Here is a 22,302-nt window from a genome sequence, read left to right on the forward strand (position 1 = left end):
CCCTTAGATTGGAACCAATCGCAGTGAAACATTTCAGTATGTATGTATGTATGTATGTATGTATTGCATGTATGTATGTATGTGTGTTTATATATATATATATATATTGTAAACAAATATTCCGCACTCCCAGGGCTTATGAAAACAAAAAATATTTTATTGGCAAGTGACTAACGTTTCGGCTGACACAGCAGCCTTTCACTTTGAGAAAGGCTGCTGTGTGCGGAATATTTGTTTACAATATCTATGCTTTTTGACATTCTGCACCCAGGCATTCGTTGCCTTTTGATACGTGAGTGCCTGATTTTTGAGTCCTTATATATATACAGTATATTTGTATGTTTGTATGTATGTATTTACAGTATGATTTGTATGTATGTAATGTATTTATGTATGTATTTATTTATGTATGTTTGTATGTATGTATGTGTGTTTGTATGTATGTAATGTATTTATGTATGTATGTATTTATGTATGTATGTTTGTATGTATGTATGTATGTATGTAATGTATTTATGTATTTATGTATGTATGTTTGTCTGTATGTATGCATGTATGTATGTATTTACAGTATGTATTGCATGTATGCATGTATGTATTTACAGTATGTATGTAATGTATTTATGTATGTATGCATTTATGTATGTTTGTATGTATGTATGTATGTATGTATGTAATGTTTGTATGTATGTCTGTATGTATGTATTTATGTATGTATTTACAGTATGTATGTATGTTTGCATGTATGTTTGTATGTAAGTATGTATTTACAGTATGTATGTATGTAATGTATTTATGTATGTATTTATTTATGTATGTTTGTATGTATGTATGTTTGTATGTTTGTATGTTTGTATTTACAGTATGTATGTAATGTATTTATGTATGTATGCATTTATGTATGTTTGTATGTATGTATGTAATGTTTGTATGTATGTCTGTATGTATGTATGTATGTATGTATGTATTTACAGTATGTATGTATGTTTGCATGTATGTTTGTATGTAAGTATGTATTTACAGTATGTATGTATGTAATGTATTTATGTATGTATTTATTTATGTATGTTTGTATGTATGTATGTTTGTATGTATGTATGTTTGTATTTACAGTATGTATGTATGTATGTATGTAATGTACTTATGTATGTATGTATGTATGTATGTTTGTATGTATGTATGTATTTATCTATGTATGTATGTATGTAATGTACTTATGTATGTATGTATGTTTGTATATATGTATGTATCTATATATGTATGTTTGTATGTATGTATTTATGTATGTATGTATGTATTTATGTATGTTTGTATGTATGTGTTTACAGTGTGTATGTATGTTTTTACGCATGTACAGTGTGTATTTATGTATGTATCTATGTATGTCAAGTTTGGTCCTTACTAACATTTATTTATTAGAAAATCATTACCTGGCAAATTTTTCTCCAGTATAAAACTGTCCACAAAATAAATTAAATTCTGAATTTACCTGTTTTTCCGGGAGCAGGAGCAAGTGGTTCTAGGAAAAAAGAAAAGACAATGAATTGGTAAATAAATATTAACATTTTTAAAATGTGAAACAAAATTTTCAGAATGAGAGTCAGGAGGCTTATTTAACAGTTTTTGTGAATTGAAATTTCAGTTCAAATAAATTTGAAATTTTATTTGCTTATTTTTACAAAAAAATTGTATGTAAAATATCTGATTGATGCCAAATTTTCAAATTAAAGTTTTTTGGATTTTTTGCACTTAATATAAATTTGAATTTGGGAAACTGTCATTTGAATTTGAAAGCATTTGCACACAAAAAACAAAAACGCAGAAAAAATTTTTAACTGAATGTTGACAAATCACCTCCTATAACATTTTTACGTCTATAGTCCAGCTGATTATAGAAAAACTGAAAGTCAAAAACTTATTGGACAATTGTCATTTGGAATTACTTTTGTTTCATACATAAAGAAACTGTAAAAACTCTCATTCGAATGTTGATAAATCTGCCCCATAAAAGATTTTCCTGGCTGTCAGGGAAGTTATTCAACAAAGTGGCATATTTATCAATGCTCAGTGCAAAGATTGCTGAATTATAGAGTAAAACTTATATTTTTGACAAATTTATAACAATTGCACTAACTGCACAGAAATTCTCAGCTTGCTGCTATTTAGTCCATAGTAAATCATATCAAAAACAATATTTAGGGGCCCATTTATCAATGTACGATTGGTTACGATTACAAAAAATTTGTATTTTTTCTTTTACAACTGTTCGTATTTTCGTTTTTTTTCGTTAATTTCTGTGTCTTTTTTGTGCTTTGCGACAATTCGTGCGACAAAATTAGTGATGAGCAAATCTGTCCCTTTTGCTTCGCCATAAAATTCGCGAAATGACAAGAAAATTTGCGAAACGGCGAAAAAATCGTAAAATGCATTTGTCGCACAATTTTTTTGTCGACTGTGTCTTTTTTTTGTTGCCCACGTCTATTTTTTTGTCACCCTTTTTTTACATGACCGTGGCAATTTGACACATGACAAAAAAAATTCCGTGCAACAAATTTTTCTGCATCAAATTTTCACGGAAATTTCGCCAATGGCGAAATGTGGAAATTCGCTGCGAATTCATGCCTGCCGAAAAAAATTCGCTCATCATTAGACCAAATCATATTTTTCGTGCTTTGCAACAATTTGGGGCTGATTTACTAATCCACGAATCCGAATGAGAAAAATTCGGATTGGAAATCGAACATTTTGCGACTTTTTCGTATTTTTTGCGTTTTTTTCGTCGCCGTTATGACTTTTCCGTAAATCGTCGTGACTTTTTCGTAACCGTTATGACTTTTTTTCATAGCCATTACAAATTTCGTGAATTGTCGTGACTTTTTCATTGCCATTATAACTTTCGTGAATTGTCGCGACTTTTTCATAGCCATTCCGACTTTCGCAAATTGTCGCAACTTTCGTATTGAGAGCTCGAAAAAAAAGTCGCAAAGTACCGATCATTATGAAAAAACGCATTCGAACGCTTTTCGGACGTTCGTGGATTAGTAAATGTGCCCCTTTGTGTGACAAAATCGTATATTTGTCAAAACGACTACGAAAGTTCCGAAATTTTTGTATTGAAACGAAAAGAATCGTATTTCGTGATTCAGATTCGTACTTCAATGAATGGGCCCCTTAGTAATTGGTAGGCAACTGTCGAATTTGTAAATATGAAAAAAACATTTTTAAATTGGTTAAAAAATTGTAAGATCAAATAATATTGATGAACTTACTTCCTTTAAACCTAGATGGTTGACCTTGATGTGCAGTCTGAATGATCCATTCTGTTGAGCACAAAAAAAAGTATTTTCATTTTTATTTATTGAATTAAAAATAAATATGGGTGCAAATAAATGTTGCTAACAGGAAAAACGATTGCAATTGAATGCAAAAAATTGTGAAATGAGAGTTTTTATTCTTATAAATTCATATTTATGCTGGGAATTGATATCAGGCAATCACAGTCCAGTGTCAAATTCTGGGGTCAAAAACAGTGGTTTCCGATGCGCTAATTACTAATTACGCTAATGTTCTCGTGGCTTTAATTTTGAATAGGTGTCTTTAATAGATCACAATGGAAAAGACGTCAAATGATGGCACATTCGTCCTTATGGAGTGTCGGACTGGGGTGTTTGGGGCCCAAGGGGGGCCATCATCTAATGGCCCATCAACTCAACCATGAAGTCCCCACCCCATAGTGTACCCTCCCCCTTACTGCCTCCTCCCCCTTACTGTCTCCTCCTCCTTACTGCCCAACCACATTGTCTCATTGTGTGGCCTCAGATCCAGGACATGCAGTAGGCCTGGGGTTGAGGGCCTATGAGGGCTGTGCCCCACAAGGATTTCTCCCAGGGTTCTGCCGGCCCAGTCCAACCCTGTGTTTATGAATGTTTTTATATGACTTTTTATAGAGGTTTTTCATGAACAAATATGATGTATCTTCTATACAGTCTTCTTTTAGATATGACCATGATTTTGATGTTATTTACCTATAGTAGCTGGAGCCTCAGGTTCTAGAGAAATAAGATATATATTACAGTCACTGTTAGCGGTCATACTTTTCAGTATAAACATACAGTATGTGAGAAAAACATTATACTAAAAAAAAGACACAACATTTCCTATTCCATGTGAAGCTAAAACTGCATCTGTTCTGAAATAGATTAATTTGTATATAATATACGGTTGGGTCATTTTCCTATGGGACCTATATGTTACAATAGGGGGCACTTTATTCACTATATTTTATAAGGAACTCCTCGGGGACTTATAATATCCCTATATGTTACAATAGGGGGCACTTTATTCTCTATATATTATAAGGAACTCCTCGGGGGCTTATAATATCCCTATATGTTACAATAGGGGGCACTGTATTCACTATATATTATAAGGAACTCCTCGGGGACTTATAATATCCCTATATGTTAAAATAGGGGGCACTTTATTCACTATATATTATAAGGAACTCCTCGGGGGCTTATAATATCCCTATATGTTACAATAGGGGGCACTGTATTCACTATATATTATAAGGAACTCCTCGGGGGCTTATAATATCCCTATATGTTAAAATAGGGGGCACTTTATTCACTATATATTAGAAGGAGCTCCTCTGTGACTTATAATATCCCTATATGTTACAATAGGGGGTACTTTATTCACTATATATTATAAGGAACTCCTCGGGGACTTATAATATCCCTATATGTTACAATAGGGGGCACTTAATTCACTATATATTATAAGGAACTCCTCGGGGACTTATAATATCCCTATATGTTACAATAGGGGGCACTTTATTCACTATATATTATAAGGAACTCCTCGGGGACTTATAATATCCCTATATGTTAAAATAGGGGGCACTTTATTCACTATATATTATAAGGAACTCCTCGGGGGCTTATAATATCCCTATATGTTACAATAGGGGGTACTTTATTCACTATATATTATAAGGAACCCCTCGGGGACTTATAATATCCCTATATGTTACAATAGGGGGTACTTTATTCACTATATATTATAAGGAACTCCTCGGGGACTTATAATATCCCTATATGTTACAATAGGGGGTACTTTATTCACTATATATTATAAGGAACTCCTCGGGGGCTTATAATATCCCTATATGTTACAATAGGGGGTACTTTATTCACTATATATTATAAGGAACCCCTCTGTGACTTATAATATCCCTATATGTTACAATAGGGGGTACTTTATTTACTATATATTATAAGGAACCCCTCTGTGACTTATAATATCCCTATATGTTACAATAGGGGGCACTTTATTCACTATATATTATAAGGAACCCCTCGGGGGCTTATAATATCCCTATATGTTACAATAGGGGGTACTTTATTTACTATATATTATAAGGAACCCCTCTGTGACTTATAATATCCCTATATGTTACAATAGGGGGCACTTTATTCACTATATATTATAAGGAACCCCTCGGGGGCTTATAATATCCCTATATGTTACAATAGGGGGCACTTTATTCACTATATATTATAAGGAACCCCTCTGTGACTTATAATATCCCTATATGTTACAATAGGGGGTACTTTATTTACTATATATTATAAGGAACCCCTCTGTGACTTATAATATCCCTATATGTTACAATAGGGGGCACTTTATTCACTATATATTATAAGGAACTCCTCGGGGGCTTATAATATCCCTATGTGTTACAATAGGGGGTACTTTATTCACTATATAATTCATGATGTACAACTAGGTTTAGTATTATTATACAAAGGAAGAACTATACTAAATTGTGTTTAAAAACTATGTTAGAAACACCCAATACAAAGTTTTCTCTATTTTATGCCATACCAACACAATTCAGTTCTATTAATGGGGAATTCTTAATGGTCTTGTGTAATAAAGTTATAATATTTGTACCATTTGATAATGGCTTAACCCAGTTTATGTTTTTTATATATATGTATATACTTACTCTCTTCATACAGAACCGGTATAGATGATTCCTCTGTTTCTATGATCCAGTCTTAAATATAAACATAAAACATGCATTTTATTCAACTATTGGCACTGTATATTTTCAAGATAACTGTATTTCCTACACTATCCTATTCATATAGAGCAGGCTATATAGAAGTATCTGATACAGATATGGGACCTGTTATCCAGAATTCTCGGGACCTGGAGTTTTCTGGATAAGGGATCTTTCTGTAATTTGGATCTCCATAACTTAAGTCTGCTAAAAATCATTTAAATATTGAATAAAACCCAATAGGGCTGTTCTGCCCCCAATAAGGGGTAATTATATCTTAGTTGGGATCAAGTACAGGTACTGTTTTATTATTACAGAGAAAAGGGAATAATTTAACCATGAAATAAACCCAATAGGGCTGTTCTGCCCCCAATAAGGGGTAATTATATCTTAGTTGGGATCAAGTACAGGTACTGTTTTATTATTACAGAGAAAAGGGAATCATTTAACCATTAAATAAACCCAATAGGGCTGTTCTGCCCCAATAAGGGGTAATTATATCTTAGTTGGGATCAAGTACAGGTACTGTTTTATTATTACAGAGAAAAGGGAATCATTTAACCATTAAATAAACCCAATAGAGCTGTTCTGCCCCAATAAGGGGTAATTATATCTTAGTTGGGATCAAGTACAGGTACTGTTTTATTATTACAGAGAAAAGGGAATCATTTAACCATTAAATAAACCCAATAGGGCTGTTCTGCCCCCAATAAGGGGTAATTATATCTTAGTTGGGATCAAGTACAGGTACTGTTTTATTATTACAGAGAAAAGGGAATCATTTAACCATGAAATAAACCCAATAGGGCTGTTCTGCCCCCAATAAGGGGTAATTATATCTTAGTTGGGATCAAGTACAGGTACTGTTTTATTATTACAGAGAAAAGGGAATCATTTAACCATTAAATAAACCCAATAGGGCTGTTCTGCCCCCAATAAGGGGTAATTATATCTTAGTTGGGATCAAGTACAGGTACTGTTTTATTATTACAGAGAAAAGGGAATCATTTAACCATTAAATAAACCCAATAGGGCTGTTCTGCCCCCAATAAGGGGTAATTATATCTTAGTTGGGATCAAGTACAGGTACTGTTTTATTATTACAGAGAAAAAGGGAATCATATTTAACAATTAGAATTATTTGCTTATAATGGAGTCTATGTGAGATGGCCTTTCTGTAATTTGGAACTTTCTGGATAACGGATTTCCGGACAAGGGATCCCATACCTGTAGAACAATTTTGTTAAGGTCTTAATGTTGAGATGTATCATGTCTGGTCATGTTATAGTGAATTGTATGTTTTGTTATATAATTAATGCATTATATGGATTAATGTTAGCTGAAGGGAAAGGATGGCATGTATGCAGTGTATCTTTGCCATCTTAGTTTTGGTGCTAAACACTTTATAATAAGTGGTTCCCTTGAGCTGGATCCTTATCCTTCAGTATTTAATATTAAAGTATATATTTTTTTAAAAGTCTTCAGGTGATGATCTCCACTATCTAGGGCCATTGAGCCCTGAAGCAGGCAAGATATATACACAATAGATCAGGGATTGGTGAAGGTTCTAATCCAGTGGTTCTCAACCTTCCTAATGCCGCGACCCTTTAATACAGTTCTTCATGTTGTGGTGACACCCAACCATAAAATTATTCCTAAGACCATCGGAAATATGTGTTTTCAGATGGTCATAGGTGACCCCAAAGGGGTTTCAACCCACAGGTTGAGAACCGTTGTTTTAATCAAATACATATAGAGACAGGAAGAAATAGGAACATGTTCCAAAGTATAACTCACCATCGGAATCTGGGAGTGGAGCCACGGGTTCTAGGAAAGAAAGTAAAAAAAGGAATGATATCTTGTGTATAAAGATGGATGTTTGTTTGTTTGTAGCTTTGTTGTTAATTCATACGCACACAGTATGACCAAATGCAACACAACTTCTCAGGAACCTCCAAAAGAAGGTCAACAACTGCTTTTTTGTAACAGAAAACCATTAGGCCCCTGTGTGCAATGAGCCTGAGTATTCTGGACCCCTGTCTCCAGTCTTATTTCATGTTACCACCCTATCATGTATATGGACTTGGAATTCAACAACACAAAGCATTTGAGGGACCATCCTATTATCTGGAAGGACGTCAATGACTTATGTTGAAAAAACAGAAATCCATCACCTACAGGACATCCATATGGCCCACGTAATGAGCCACTGGTAAGTAGTTCTCCAGTACTTTGGGATTAGAAAGGAAAAACATATACCTATGGGCTTCAAAATGCATTCAGTATAACATTAATTTGGATATTTGGAGACCTCCTCAGGGATCTCCATCTACAAAGCTAAAGCATTAACCTAGAACCCTGATCTTCAATATTGATCTCAGTATATAAAGAGTTCTTGATGACTAATTTACTTTATAATCCTTATACTTACTCCCTTCATAGTCCATTGTTCCTGTTGGTGTAAATACCCTTATGATCCATATTCCTAAAAACAAAGGTACAAATAATGATAACTTTGCCATAGCAGTGGACATGTAGATGTGCTCAAGTAATTATATAGTGACTCTTAAGCTGGCCATACACGGCCAGATCCGCTCGCTTGGCGATGTCACCAAGCGAGCGGATCTTCACCCGATATCCCCACCTACGGATGGAGATATTGGGAGGCATGTAGGCGAATTTGATGGTTTGGCCCTGGGGCCAAACGATCGAATTCTGCACGCGGCAATGGGGCAGTCGGTTCGGGTACAGGTACTGTTTTATTATTACAGAGAAAAGGGAATCATTTAACCATTAAATAAACCCAATAGGGCTGTTCTGCCCCCAATAAGGGGTAATTATATCTTAGTTGGGATCAAGTACAGGTACTGTTTTATTATTACAGAGAAAAGGGAATCATTTAACCATGAAATAAACCCAATAGGGCTGTTCTGCCCCCAATAAGGGGTAATTATATCTTAGTTGGGATCAAGTACAGGTACTGTTTTATTATTACAGAGAAAAGGGAATCATTTAACCATGAAATAAACCCAATAGGGCTGTTCTGCCCCAATAAGGGGTAATTATATCTTAGTTGGGATCAAGTACAGGTACTGTTTTATTATTACAGAGAAAAGGGAATCATTTAACCATTAAATAAACCCAATAGGGCTGTTCTGCCCCAATAAGGGGTAATTATATCTTAGTTGGGATCAAGTACAGGTACTGTTTTATTATTACAGAGAAAAGGGAATCAATTAACCATTAAATAAACCCAATAGGGCTGTTCTGCCCCCAATAAGGGGTAATTATATCTTAGTTGGGATCAAGTACAGGTAGTGTTTTATTATTAGAGAAAAGGGAATCATTTAACCATGAAATAAACCCAATAGGGCTGTTCTGCCCCCAATAAGGGGTAATTATATCTTAGTTGGGATCAAGTCAGTTTTAAAATTCTGAATTATTTGATTAAAATGGAGTCTATGTGAGACAGGCTTTCCGTAATTTGGAGCTTTCTGGATAACGGGTTTCTGGATAAGGGATCCCATACCTGTATATTAAATAAAAGATAAGACTATTTACCTTCTTTTCCAGGAACTGGGGCTATAGGTCCTAGAATGAAAATGAAGGGAAGCAAATTAATTTTTATAGTAATTCAGATTAGAATTTGCTATTTGTATAGTTAAGCTGATTAACTCAGATTTTGGTTTTATAGATATCTCAAATCTCAAAAAAAAAATTGCCAGGCGTGGATTCGTAGTGAATTTCCATGTTTCGCCATTGGCAATTTGTTTCGTGAAACAAAAATTTGCTGCAAAAAAAATTTGTTGCACGCAAAAAAAGTTGTGGTTGCATAAAAATGGGTATGGTTATGTCAAAAATGGGCGTGGTTGCAACAAAATAGGCATGTGCGACAGAAAAAGTCACGCAATAAACACGTTTCCTAAATTTTTCGACATTTCGCAAATTTTTCTGTCATTTCGCAAAGTTTACAGTGAATCAAAATGGGGCAGATTTGCTCATCACTAATTTTAAAAACATTTGGAAGGAAAGCGATGCATAGAATATTTGTCGTTAGGAAAGAAGAAAACTTGTCATTGACAAATGGGAGCAATAATAAATTTAAACTTTAAGCTTATTACCATAATGTTCAAAATAAAATAAAATAAAAAAATCATAAGACACAATTTTTGAACCAGATGTGCTCGTCTTGATTCAGGGATCAGTACAAATTTCAAAATATAATGAAATCCTAAGTAGGGATGCACCGAATCCACTTTTTCGGATTCAGCTAAACCCCCGAATTCTTCGTCAAGGATTCAGTCGAATACCGAACCAAATCCGAATCCTAATTAGCTAATTAGGTTTTGGAAGGGTTAATTGTCACCACACGCAAATATTTTCAACTTCCATGTTTTTGAACCAGATTAGCTCATCTTGATTCAGGGATCAGTACAAAGTTGTATGATAGAAGAAAAAAAAATAAGAAAATCATAGATAAAATTAGCTTTATAATGAGTCGTAATTTTATCTGAAATTTAGATTTATCAGAAAGTTAGATTTATCTAAAATTTAGATTTATCTGAAATTTAGATTTATCTGAAATTTAGATTTATCTGAAGAAGGACAGAAATCTAAAAGTATTTGTACTGATATACACACACCTACAGGTTCTATTTTTATATTCCTATATTTAAAAGCTTTAAATAGTGATGAGCGAATTTCTCTTTGCCATAAAATTCGTGAAATGGCAAGAAAATTTGCAAAATGGTGAAAAATTCACAAAACGCATTTGTCGCACTTTTTTTTGTTGCACGTGTCTATTTTTCTTTTCACCCGCGTCTATTTTTTGTCGCCCGTGTCTATTTTTTTTATGCCGGCGCTTTTTTTTATGTGGCCAAGGGCAATTTTGGCACGACCACGCCCTTTTTTACGTGACCGCAGCCAATTTGACACGAAAAAAAAAATTCCGTGTCACGAAATTTCAGTGGCGAATTTTCAGTTTCGCAAAACAATTCTCCATTGGCGAAATGCGGACATTCACTGCGTATCCATGCCTAGCTTTAAACAGTAAATTCCTTCTTCCTAAAACTGCATTTGATATATTCTGATATATTGATATATTTTTTAGTTGATATTACTTTGACCAAATGATTTCAAAATGCTTCCAGAAATAACAATAAATGCGTTCCCCTGCAAATACTAAAAGCAGTAGGAATAAAAAAAAATCAAAAAGTCTAATTCCATCTATCAGACTGCTCATTTCCCTTTAGTTTTACAAAAACATTTGTTTGCTGCCAATACAAATTTCACATTTCGAGATAAACTTACTTCCTTTATACTTTGTGGGTTGGCCTGGGCCTCCAATCTGAATGATCCAATCTAAAGGCAAATCATTTGGTTGGTTTACTTATCCAACTTTTATCAAAAAATAATAATTATAAAAAAAAATAATATAAGCAATTATGGATGAAAGTGTCATAAATAATACATGGTAATAAAAAATAACATTTATACAATTGTTTTGCCTTTAAATTAAGGGAATAGTACACAATTTCAAGTCTTAAATCCCCAGTAATACCCTAAAGTGGTTTGTTATATTTAAATTTTGTGTCTGTTTATCCAGCATCTGCAGCTCAAGTGCGGCTCTTTTAGTTACTTCCTAGTCTAGTGTGAAGCTTCACTGCCTTTTCTTTTCTGAGCTTTCACAGTCGAAGAGGGAATAATAAAAAATTATTTCTAGAATTTGGACACTGAGGATTCTGCTTTCAAAACACCATGTTTGAAGGGACTTGGGAAAACATGCCATTCCCCTACTTTCCTAAGTGCCCTCAGCCATGTGACTTGTGCTCTGATAAACTTCGGTCTCCCTTTACTGTTGAGGTGCAAGTTGGACAGTTAACAAGATAGCAGTTCCCTTAGGGCTGTGTCACATGGGAAGATTAGTCGCCATGCAACAAATCTCCCTTGTCGTGGGTGACTAATCTCCCCAAAATGCCATCCCACCAGCGAGAATGTAAATGGCTGGTGGGATGGCATACGCTGCTCAGCGATTTCACCAAATCGCCGCACCATGTTGATTTACATTCTCGCCAGTGGGATGGCATTTCAGGATGGTGACTAATCTCCCTGTGTGCCGCAGCCCTTACCCCTTTGCTAAAGGATTCAGCTGCCTGGACTGGTAATGCCTCCGTGTTTCTATGCTGCTGCCACTGCTCTGCTTTGGGCTAATAGCGTAGTTGGTAGAGAAACTGTCCTGTATTTTGCAACTGGGGAAACAGGCCAAACTGCGCATACTGTGTCCCAATCACACATGGCACACATGGAGGTATGTTGGCCACGGGAAATCTGTGCTGTCTGCAGGCAACAAAATTTCTTTTGCATTGATGTCAGTTTGAATTGTGGGTACTAAAACATGGGAATCACAAAAATTGGCTGCATTTTCCAACGATTACGTGATCCATTTTCAGTGAGCAAATGCATTTTCGAGCATAATTATCACAATAAATTTGAAGTAACTGGGTAGGGTCTAATTCGTCCAACTAATTTGTCCGACATAATGTAGCCGTGTTCACATTTCATCCCAAATCAGGTGCAATTGGGCATCGGACATCATTTCTGGTGTTCGGTGTGTGACTGAACACCGGACATGTTGGCCCAGATGTGCGGTGCCTATTGATACTGGATGTAAGGGGAACCCTGGAGCTACTGCCCCATCAGGAGGTTGGGGCGCATCAATAGGCGCATCAACGCTTAATTCAGAAAAGAAGGTAGGAAGGATTGAGCAGTGCAGGTGCAATCATAGGGAGGTGCAAGGAGCACATTTTGATGACTCCTTATGACTTCAGATCATAAATACATTATACAATAAGAGGAAGAAGGCAAGACACCACAAATACATGAAATACAGTGAGAGGCAGTGGGAACTTTAGCCCCAAATACATTTCATACAGTGATAGGTAATGGCTCCCATTCCCTTCCAAAGATCAGAAATTGTTTGCATTCCTAAAAAAAATGCGTCCGTGCTCCTCCTAGTGGTAGTGATTGCAATGTACACAGAGAAATATGTTATTATATTATGAACAATGTTTTTAAATATATTTTTTTTAATCAGTAGAATTTGCAATTTACCTCTAGGAACTTCAGCTCCGGGCTCTAGAAGGACAAGTCAGAGACCACAATTTTAGAAATAAAACTTTTGTTTGTATAATATATAAAATCAATCTATTGCACAATTACTCACTCTCTTCATAGGGTATAGGGATTGTTGGCTCTTCTGTCTCTATGATCCAGTCTCCTAAAAAATATAAATAACAATTATATAAAGGTGAAAATGTCCCTTTTGCCCCTGGATGCAAATTCATTTCTCAAAAATGATTGTGTATCCCCCCCCCCCCCAAAAAAAATAGGAATATTGAAGATTGTAATGGATTGTAATGTAATGATCGAATAGCTAAGGGGGCCCAGCCTGAAGGCCAGTTAGGGGGGATTTGGGGTGAGTGCTTATTTGTGCCCTGGGTACCCCTGGAACTATAGCAGGGTGACTGTTACCCCAATGTTTCTATATATCTGTAACCTTGTTATGGGCTAAGGGGGCCCAGCCTGAAGGCCAGTTAGGGGGGGATTTGGGGTGAGTGCTTATTTGTGCCCTGGGTACCCCTGGAACTATAGCGGGGTGACTGTTACCCCAATGTTTCTATATATCTGTAACCTTGTTATGGGCTAAGGGGGCCCAGCCTGAAGGCCAGTTAGGGGGGGATTTGGGGTGAGTGCTTATTTGTGCCCTGGGTACCCCTGGAACTATAGCGGGGTGACTGTTACCCCAATGTTTCTATATATCTGTAACCTTGTTATGGGCTAAGGGGGCCCAGCCTGAAGGCCAGTTAGGGGGGGATTTGGGGTGAGTGCTTATTTGTGCCCTGGGTACCCCTTGAACTATAGCGGGGTGACTGTTACCCCAATGTTTCTATATATTTGTAACCTTGTTATGGGCTAAGGGGGCCCAGCCTGAAGGCCAGTTAGGGGGGGGGATTTGGGGTGAGTGCTTGTGCCCTGGGTACCCCTGGAACTATAGCGGGGTGACTGTTACCCCAATGTTTCTATATATCTGTAACCTTGTTATGGGCTAAGGGGGCCCAGCCTGAAGGCCAGTTAGGGGGGATTTGGGGTGAGTGCTTATTTGTGCCCTGGGTACCCCTAGAACTATAGCAGGGTGACTGTTACCCCAATGTTTCTATATATCTGTAACCTTGTTATGGGCTAAGGGGGCCCAGCCTGAAGGCCAGTTAGGGGGGATTTGGGGTGAGTGCTTATTTGTGCCCTGGGTACCCCTGGAACTATAGCGGGGTGACTGTTACCCCAATGTTTCTATATATCTGTAACCTTGTTATGGGCTAAGGGGCCCCAGCCTGAAGGCCAGTTGGGGGGGGGGATTTGGGGTGAGTGCTTATTTGTGCCCTGGGTACCCCTGGAACTATAGCGGGGTGACTGTTACCCCAATGTTTCTATATATCTGTAACCTTGTTATGGGCTAAGGGGGCCCAGCCTGAAGGCCAGTTAGGGGGGGATTTGGGGTGAGTGCTTATTTGTGCCCTGGGTACCCCTGGAACTATAGCAGGGTGACTGTTACCCCAATGTTTCTATATATCTGTAACCTTGTTATGGGCTAAGGGGGCCCAGCTTGAAGGCCAGTTAGGGGGGGATTTGGGGTGAGTGCTTATTTGTGCCCTGGGTACCCCTGGAACTATAGCAGGGTGACTGTTACCCCAATGTTTCTATATATCTGTAACCTTGTTATGGGCTAAGGGGGCCCAGCCTGAAGGCCAGTTAGGGGGGATTTGGGGTGAGTGCTTATTTGTGCCCTGGGTACCCCTGGAACTATAGTGGGGTGACTGTTACCCCAATGTTTCTATATATCTGTAACCTTGTTACACTTTTTTGATTTATTGAAATTCAAATGTATCCTTGTGTGTGTGTATATATAAATATAATTATGACCTTAATTTCACTTTGTTTTTGCCATTTTGAAAATCTATGAAACGCGTCACTTACCATCTGTCCCTGGCAGTGTTGCTACAGGTCCTAAAATACAATCAAAGATTACAATGAGACACACCGTTAGGAATTGCAATGTTTACAACCAAAGTTTCCACGTCAAATTTAGGTTTTAAACTTGCTGCCCATAAAAAAAAATATACCTAATATATCTAAATAGTATTGTGAATATTCTGTTTATACTCACGTCCTATATATTCCTCTACTCCCGTTGGTAGTGTTACTCTAATGATCCAAAATCCTAAAAAAATAGAAAATAATGTAAGTTTTACTAGTTCAGAAGCACAGTGAATACATAACAAAACCTCATATATCTTGCATTTATAATTACAGGTATGGGACCTGTTATCCAGAATGCACAGGACCTGGGGTTTTCCAGAATTTTACAAATTTTAATTAATTGATTTAAATGGAGTCTATGGGAGAAGGCCTTCCTGTAATTCAGAACTTTCTGGAAAACAGGTTTCTGGATATCGGATCCCATACCTGTGCAGAGAAAAGGGGAATCATTCTTAAAAATTGGAATTTGCTGTAAATGGGCTTTATGGGAGATGAATTTCCAATAATTTGGAGCTTTATGGATATCAAGTTCAGGTATGGGACCTGTTATCTTTCCATAATTTGGATCTCCATAACTCAAGTCTGCTAAAAATCATTTAATTATTGAATAAACCTTCTGCCCCCAATAAGGGGTAATTATATCTTAGTTGGGATCAAGTACAGGTACTGTTTTATTATTACAGAGAAAAGGGGATCATTTAACCATTAAATAAACCCAATAGGGCTGTTCTGCCCCAATAAGGGGTAATTATATCTTAGTTGGGATCAAGTACAGGTACTGTTTTATTATTACAGAGAAAAGGGAATCATTTAACCATTAAATAAACCCAATAGGGCTGTTCTGCCCCAATAAGGGGTAATTATATCTTAGTTGGGATCAAGTACAGGTACTGTTTTATTATTACAGAGAAAAGGGAATCATTTAACCATGAAATAAACCCAATAGGGCTGTTCTGCCCCAATAAGGGGTAATTATATCTTAGTTGGGATCAAGTACAGGTACTGTTTTATTATTACAGAGAAAAGGGAATCATTTAACCATTAAATAAACCCAATAGGGCTGTTCTGCCCCCAATAAGGGGTAATTATATCTTAGTTGGGATCAAGTACAGGTACTGTTTTATTATTACAGAGAAAAGGGAATCATTTAACCATTAAATAAACCCAATAGGGCTGTTCTGCCCCAATAAGGGGTAATTATATCTTAGTTGGGATCAAGTACAGGTACTGTTTTATTATTACAGAGAAAAGGGAATCATTTAACCATGAAATAAACCCAATAGGGCTGTTCTGCCCCAATAAGGGGTAATTATATCTTAGTTGGGATCAAGTACAGGTACTGTTTTATTATTACAGAGAAAAGGGAATCATTTAACCATGAAATAAACCCAATAGGGCTGTTCTGCCCCAATAAGGGGTAATTATATCTTAGTTGGGATCAAGTACAGGTACTGTTTTATTATTACAGAGAAAAGGGAATCATTTAACCATTAAATAAACCCAATAGGGTTGTTCTGCCCCCAATAAGGGGTAATTATATCTTAGTTGGGATCAAGTACAGGTACTGTTTTATTATTACAGAGAAAAAGGAAATCATTTTAAAAAATTAGAATTATTTGCTTATAATGGAGACTATGGGAGATGGCCTTTCCGTTATTCGGCACTTTCTGGATAACAGGTTTCCAGATAAGGGATCCCATACCTGTAATTTAAAACTGCTACCTAAAAATAATATGCAATAAACAATGATTTATTCTTTATATATTAGCCTGCCTAATAACATATAATTACCAAATGCTGGAAATTACCTTTTGTTCCAGGAACTGGAGCCACGGGTTCTTGAGGAATAAATAAATATATAAATAAATTCACAAATAAACGCAACTTTGCCAAGTTTGGTAACATTTAACAAAAACAGTAAAATAGGGAAGATTTGAAGACTCTGTTGTCATGGTTTCACCATGATTTTGCGGTGATGTATGAATTTTTTTGTGTTTTTTTCTTGCAAAATAAGGGACAATAGTGATGAGTAGTGATGGGCGGAATGTTTCGCCAGGCATAGATTTGTGGCAAATTTCCACGTTTCACCATTGGCGGATTGTTTCGTGAAATGGCTGAAAAAATGTGCCGCAATATAATTCGGCGCACGTGCAAAAATTGTCGCCCGCAGCAAAACAAATTGTCGCCCCTCGTCAAAAGAATAGTCGCATGTTAAAATAAATAGTTACGGGCGTCAAAAGAATAGTCACGGGCGACAAATTATTTTTGACGCGCAACATTTTTGCCGTTTCGCAAATTTTACGCCGTTTTCCCGTTTCACTTTTGAAAGATCCACAATTTTTTGGCGAAACGGGACAGATTCGCTCATCACTAGCGATGAGCGAATCTGTCCCATTTCGCTTCGCCATAAAAATCGACAAACGCATGTGTTGCGTATATTTTTTTGTCGCCCGCGTCTTTTTTGATGCGTCCGCATCCATTTTGACGCAACCACGCTCAATTTGACGTGAACACAAATTTTTTTGGACGTGCAACAAATTTTTTTCGCTGCAAATTTTCACAGAAGTTTCCACAAAACAAGTCGCCGATGGCGAAATGCGGAAATTTGTTGCGAATCCAGGGGCGTATTTATTATGCTGTGTAAAACTAATTCACCGAAAAAATGGAGTAAAAAGCTGTGTAAAACAAATGGAAAAGATCGCCGTCTGAACTCCGGATATTACGCCGTTATTTTCCATAAGTTCCGTTGGAAGAAAAAACACATAAAATTACGCCAATTTTACGCCATTTTTACACGGCAAAGCCTGGCGATGTGTGGCGAATTTTCTCACCATTTTTTACACAGCATAATAAACATGCCCCTTAGCATCGTACATATTGGAATAAAATTCACTCTTTAGGACCCAATGAGCTTTTATAAACACCCAAGTTGGAAAATGTTGAAGCTGAAGACTTTGAAGTGCAGTCTTAAATTTCCATTGGTAGAACTAGTGTTTGCTTTGCTACGTGCTGCAAAGCATTTTTGGTACTTGGGGTTGTAGTGCAACTGCAGTCTGATGGTCGCTATGACCCTCTCAGCCCGGCACGGTTCCCCATATTCATTTATGGAAATGCTTTGCCTAAAGGTGGTGACTGGCGGGTCTCTGCCCAGAAATGTGTATTTCATTGGTCGGAACTAGTGATGAGCGAATTTTTTTGGCAGGTATGGATTTGCAGGGAATTTCCGCATTTCCCCATCGGCGAATTGTTTAGTGAAAATTCGCAGCGAAAATTCCATCTCGCTGAATTTTTTTTGCCGCACGCCAAATTGGGCACTTTAAAAAGGGGCATGGTTGTGCCAACAAAAGGGCGTGGTTGTGCCAACAAAAGGGCGCGGTTGTGTAAAAAAAACCACAGGCGACAAAAAAAAAATAATTGCGGGCTACAAAAAAAAATTGCGCAACAAATGCGTTTCGCAAATTTTTCGGGACAGATTCGCTCATCACTAGTCAGAACTCTATGCTGGCACTAAGGGTTGCCTCCTGGATGGATTTACTAGCCGAGCCGAGCCAGTAACACCCACCAAAGCCAGGGCTGGTAGAACACATTTATTGGCAATGTACTTGCCAGTTAACTTGTAATACCCTTTAGTTGCACCCCTAGTTCTTTAACCCCTTCTGCCTCAATCTTACCCTTTCTCTTCCCAACTGGTCCCAAATCTGCCCTCCACCCACCCATTATGTCATAGATCTGCCCCCTTTTGTCATCACCCCACCCCTTTGCATCACCATTTTGAAATGGGTGCTAGCCCTACTGTATTATAATCAATATATACTCACTTCCTACAAACTTTGTGGGTTTCCCAGGGCTTCCTATTTCCACGATCCAATTGGCTGTATGGAGAAGAAAATATTTTGGTTTATCTTGTTATATATTAGAAGAAATCTGGTAGTAAAGTAAGGAATTATCTGATAAAGGCAGTATAGGATCATCTATTAAATATAGGATAATCTATCATCCCATTTGGGGGTTATGTAATAAATGCCACTAAGTTTGCCCAGGAACAGTAACCCATAGCAACCAATCAGCAGTTGGAATTTTCTGGTCACTTGTTTAAAAGCCAACATCTTATTGGTTGCTATTGGTTACTAATCCTGGACATATTTAGTGCCTTTTATTACATATTCTGCCAACAATATTGTATATATATATATACACTGTGTCTGGCTCTGATGGATTTTTACATTACCTTTAGGGATCGCTTTTTCTGGTCCTGTAAAAGATAAGTGACACATAAAAACAGAAAATGGAGGAAGAACAGTTTTTTAAACCAGTTCTGGAGATCCACTTGGGAATATTCTATTTTGCTGGTCATTAGCAGAAGTACGGCATCTTCAGCCCTTATGTACAGACTGATATAGTCATAGTGTAATGTGGCTTATTATACATATGTATAAATACAAATATACAGAGAAGGAATGTTCTTGGCACACAATTAGCTGTACCCCCATACTGTACTGTCTAAGGGAAACACTATGGCACCCCCTACCCATATGTATAAATACAAATATACAGAGAAGGAATGTTCTGGGCACACAATAAGCTGTACCCCCATACTGTACTGTCTAAGGGAAACACTATGGCACCTCCTACCCATATGTATAAATACAAATATACAGAGAGGGAATGTTCTGGGCACACAATAAGCTGTACCCCCATACTGTACTGTCTAAGGGAAACACTATGGCACCCCCTACCCATATGTATAAATACAAATATACAGAGAAGGAATGTTCTGGGCACACAATAAGCTGTACCCCCATACTGTACTGTCTAAGGGAAACACTATGGCACCTCCTACCCATATGTATAAATACAAATATACAGAGAGGGAATGTTCTGGGCACACAATAAGCTGTACCCCCATACTGTACTGTCTAAGGGAAACACTATGGCACCCCCTACCCATATGTATAAATACAAATATACAGAGAAGGAATGTTCTGGACACACAATAAGCTGTACCCCCATACTGTACTGTCTAAGGGAAACACTATGGCACCTCCTACCCATATGTATAAATACAAATATACAGAGAGGGAATGTTCTGGGCACACAATAAGCTGTACCCCCATACTGTACTGTCTAAGGGAAACACTATGGCACCCCCTACCCATATGTATAAATACAAATATACAGAGAAGGAATGTTCTGGGCACACAATAAGCTGTACCCCCATACTGTACTGTCTAAGGGAAACACTATGGCACCTCCTACCCATATGTATAAATACAAATATACAGAGAGGGAATGTTCTGGGCACACAATAAGCTGTACCCCCATACTGTACTGTCTAAGGGAAACACTATGGCACCCCCTACCCATATGTATAAATACAAATATACAGAGAAGGAATGTTCTGGACACACAATAAGCTGTACCCCCATACTGTACTGTCTAAGGGAAACACTATGGCACCTCCTACCCATATGTATAAATACAAATATAGAGAGAAGGAATGTTCTGGGCACACAATTAGCTGTACCCCCATACTGTACTGTCTAAGGGAAACACTATGGCACCCCCTACCCATATGTATAAATACAAATATACAGAGAAGGAATGTTCTGGGCACACAATAAGCTGTACCCCCATACTGTACTGTCTAAGGGAAACACTATGGCACCTCCTACCCATATGTATAAATACAAATATACAGAGAAGGAATGTTCTGGGCACACAATAAGCTGTACCCCCATACTGTACTGTCTAAGGGAAACACTATGGCACCTCCTACCCATATGTATAAATACAAATATACAGAGAAGGAATGTTCTGGGCACTCAATAAGCTGTACCCCCATACTGTACTGTCTAAGGGAAACACTATGGCACCCCCTACCCATATGTATAAATACAAATATACAGAGAAGGAATGTTCTGGGCACACAATAAGCTGTACCCCCATACTGTACTGTCTAAGGGAAACACTATGGCACCCCCTACCCATATGTATAAATACAAATATACAGAGAAGGAATGTTCTGGGCACACAATAAGCTGTACCCCCATACTGTACTGTCTAAGGGAAACACTATGGCACCCCCTACCCATATGTATAAATACAAATATACAGAGAAGGAATGTTCTGGGCACACAATAAGCTCCACCCCCATACTGTACTGTCTAAGGGAAACACTATGGCACCCCCTACCCATATGTATAAATACAAATATACAGAGAAGGAATGTTCTGGGCACACAGTAAGCTATGGATGCAGGAAGAGACTATGTAGACTAGGGAAACATATTACATTTTTTTACAGTTTCTTTACAAGAGAATAATAATAGCAGTTAAACCTTGTCTATTATGATTTATTTTTCATTAAGTAACCTTTGCTGTTGATAGGCCATGTAGCATCTACATAATTATGAATTAGACTGGTCTATATATATATATATCACTTCTACTCACCCTCTTCAAATGGCACCGGCATAGTTGAATGTTCTGTTTCTACTACCCAGTCTCCTAAACACAAAACAAAACAAATTGCCTGTATCTCAAGCTGCAGGGCAGAAATTAAAGCTAAATATATTGAATATATTGGATAAAGTTGATGCGGTCCTATCCTGACAGGTCGGCCTGGGCTCTCAGCCCAATGATTGGATCTGCTCTATTTGGGCCAAAGCTCAAGTGGACAAATAAAGCTGGGATCCTCTCATTTAGTGACCAGCCAGTAGCCGTGTATGCCTACATAACTCTGAGGTTGGAAGGCCAGGAGTAAAGGTAGAAATGCCATATGCCAGATCCTTATTGGCAACCACAACCACCTTGTCTTGGGAAAAAGACTTAAACCAAACAAATGTGGAGGCCTAATGAGAATTTCTTTTTTTTTTTTAATTCAGATGTTTCTAAATAAGGCAGGATTTTGCAGACTCATAGAAAGTGAAGGGTGGAATGCAATTTTATTGTCATATAGTGGCATTTTACATTGAGCTTTTAACATACGAGCATGTAATGAAGATTTTTTTTTAGTTTTTTCAAAAAATAAATCAAATCAAATTAGAATTTTGCTAAATCTGCCTCCCCATGAGTGGCCGTATTGTATAATATCTGACTGATAGGCCAGTAGGTTAGTTACCCATGTGGCCAATCATCTCA

General features: G+C 37.2%; 1 protein-coding gene across 1 annotated transcript in view; it reads right to left on the reverse strand.

The window, feature by feature from the left end:
- Positions 1-22,302, reverse strand: part of LOC116412020 — a 388,305-nt gene that overhangs the window by 284,496 nt on the left and 81,507 nt on the right. The window contains exons 77-92 of the mRNA XM_031905216.1: positions 21,616-21,669; positions 19,392-19,415; positions 18,982-19,035; positions 16,972-17,001; positions 15,291-15,344; positions 15,101-15,130; positions 13,293-13,346; positions 13,181-13,204; positions 11,381-11,431; positions 9,632-9,661; positions 8,502-8,555; positions 7,868-7,897; positions 6,014-6,064; positions 4,026-4,049; positions 3,270-3,320; positions 1,490-1,519 (exon numbers count right to left, since the gene is read on the reverse strand). Of these exons, the coding sequence (XP_031761076.1) occupies positions 1,490-1,519; positions 3,270-3,320; positions 4,026-4,049; positions 6,014-6,064; positions 7,868-7,897; positions 8,502-8,555; positions 9,632-9,661; positions 11,381-11,431; positions 13,181-13,204; positions 13,293-13,346; positions 15,101-15,130; positions 15,291-15,344; positions 16,972-17,001; positions 18,982-19,035; positions 19,392-19,415; positions 21,616-21,669 (645 nt within the window). The remainder of the gene's footprint in view (positions 1-1,489; positions 1,520-3,269; positions 3,321-4,025; positions 4,050-6,013; positions 6,065-7,867; positions 7,898-8,501; positions 8,556-9,631; positions 9,662-11,380; positions 11,432-13,180; positions 13,205-13,292; positions 13,347-15,100; positions 15,131-15,290; positions 15,345-16,971; positions 17,002-18,981; positions 19,036-19,391; positions 19,416-21,615; positions 21,670-22,302) is intronic.

The sequence above is a fragment of the Xenopus tropicalis genome, chromosome 7, assembly GCF_000004195.4.
Source record: "Xenopus tropicalis strain Nigerian chromosome 7, UCB_Xtro_10.0, whole genome shotgun sequence".
In the NCBI taxonomy this organism is placed as follows: domain Eukaryota; kingdom Metazoa; phylum Chordata; class Amphibia; order Anura; family Pipidae; genus Xenopus; species Xenopus tropicalis.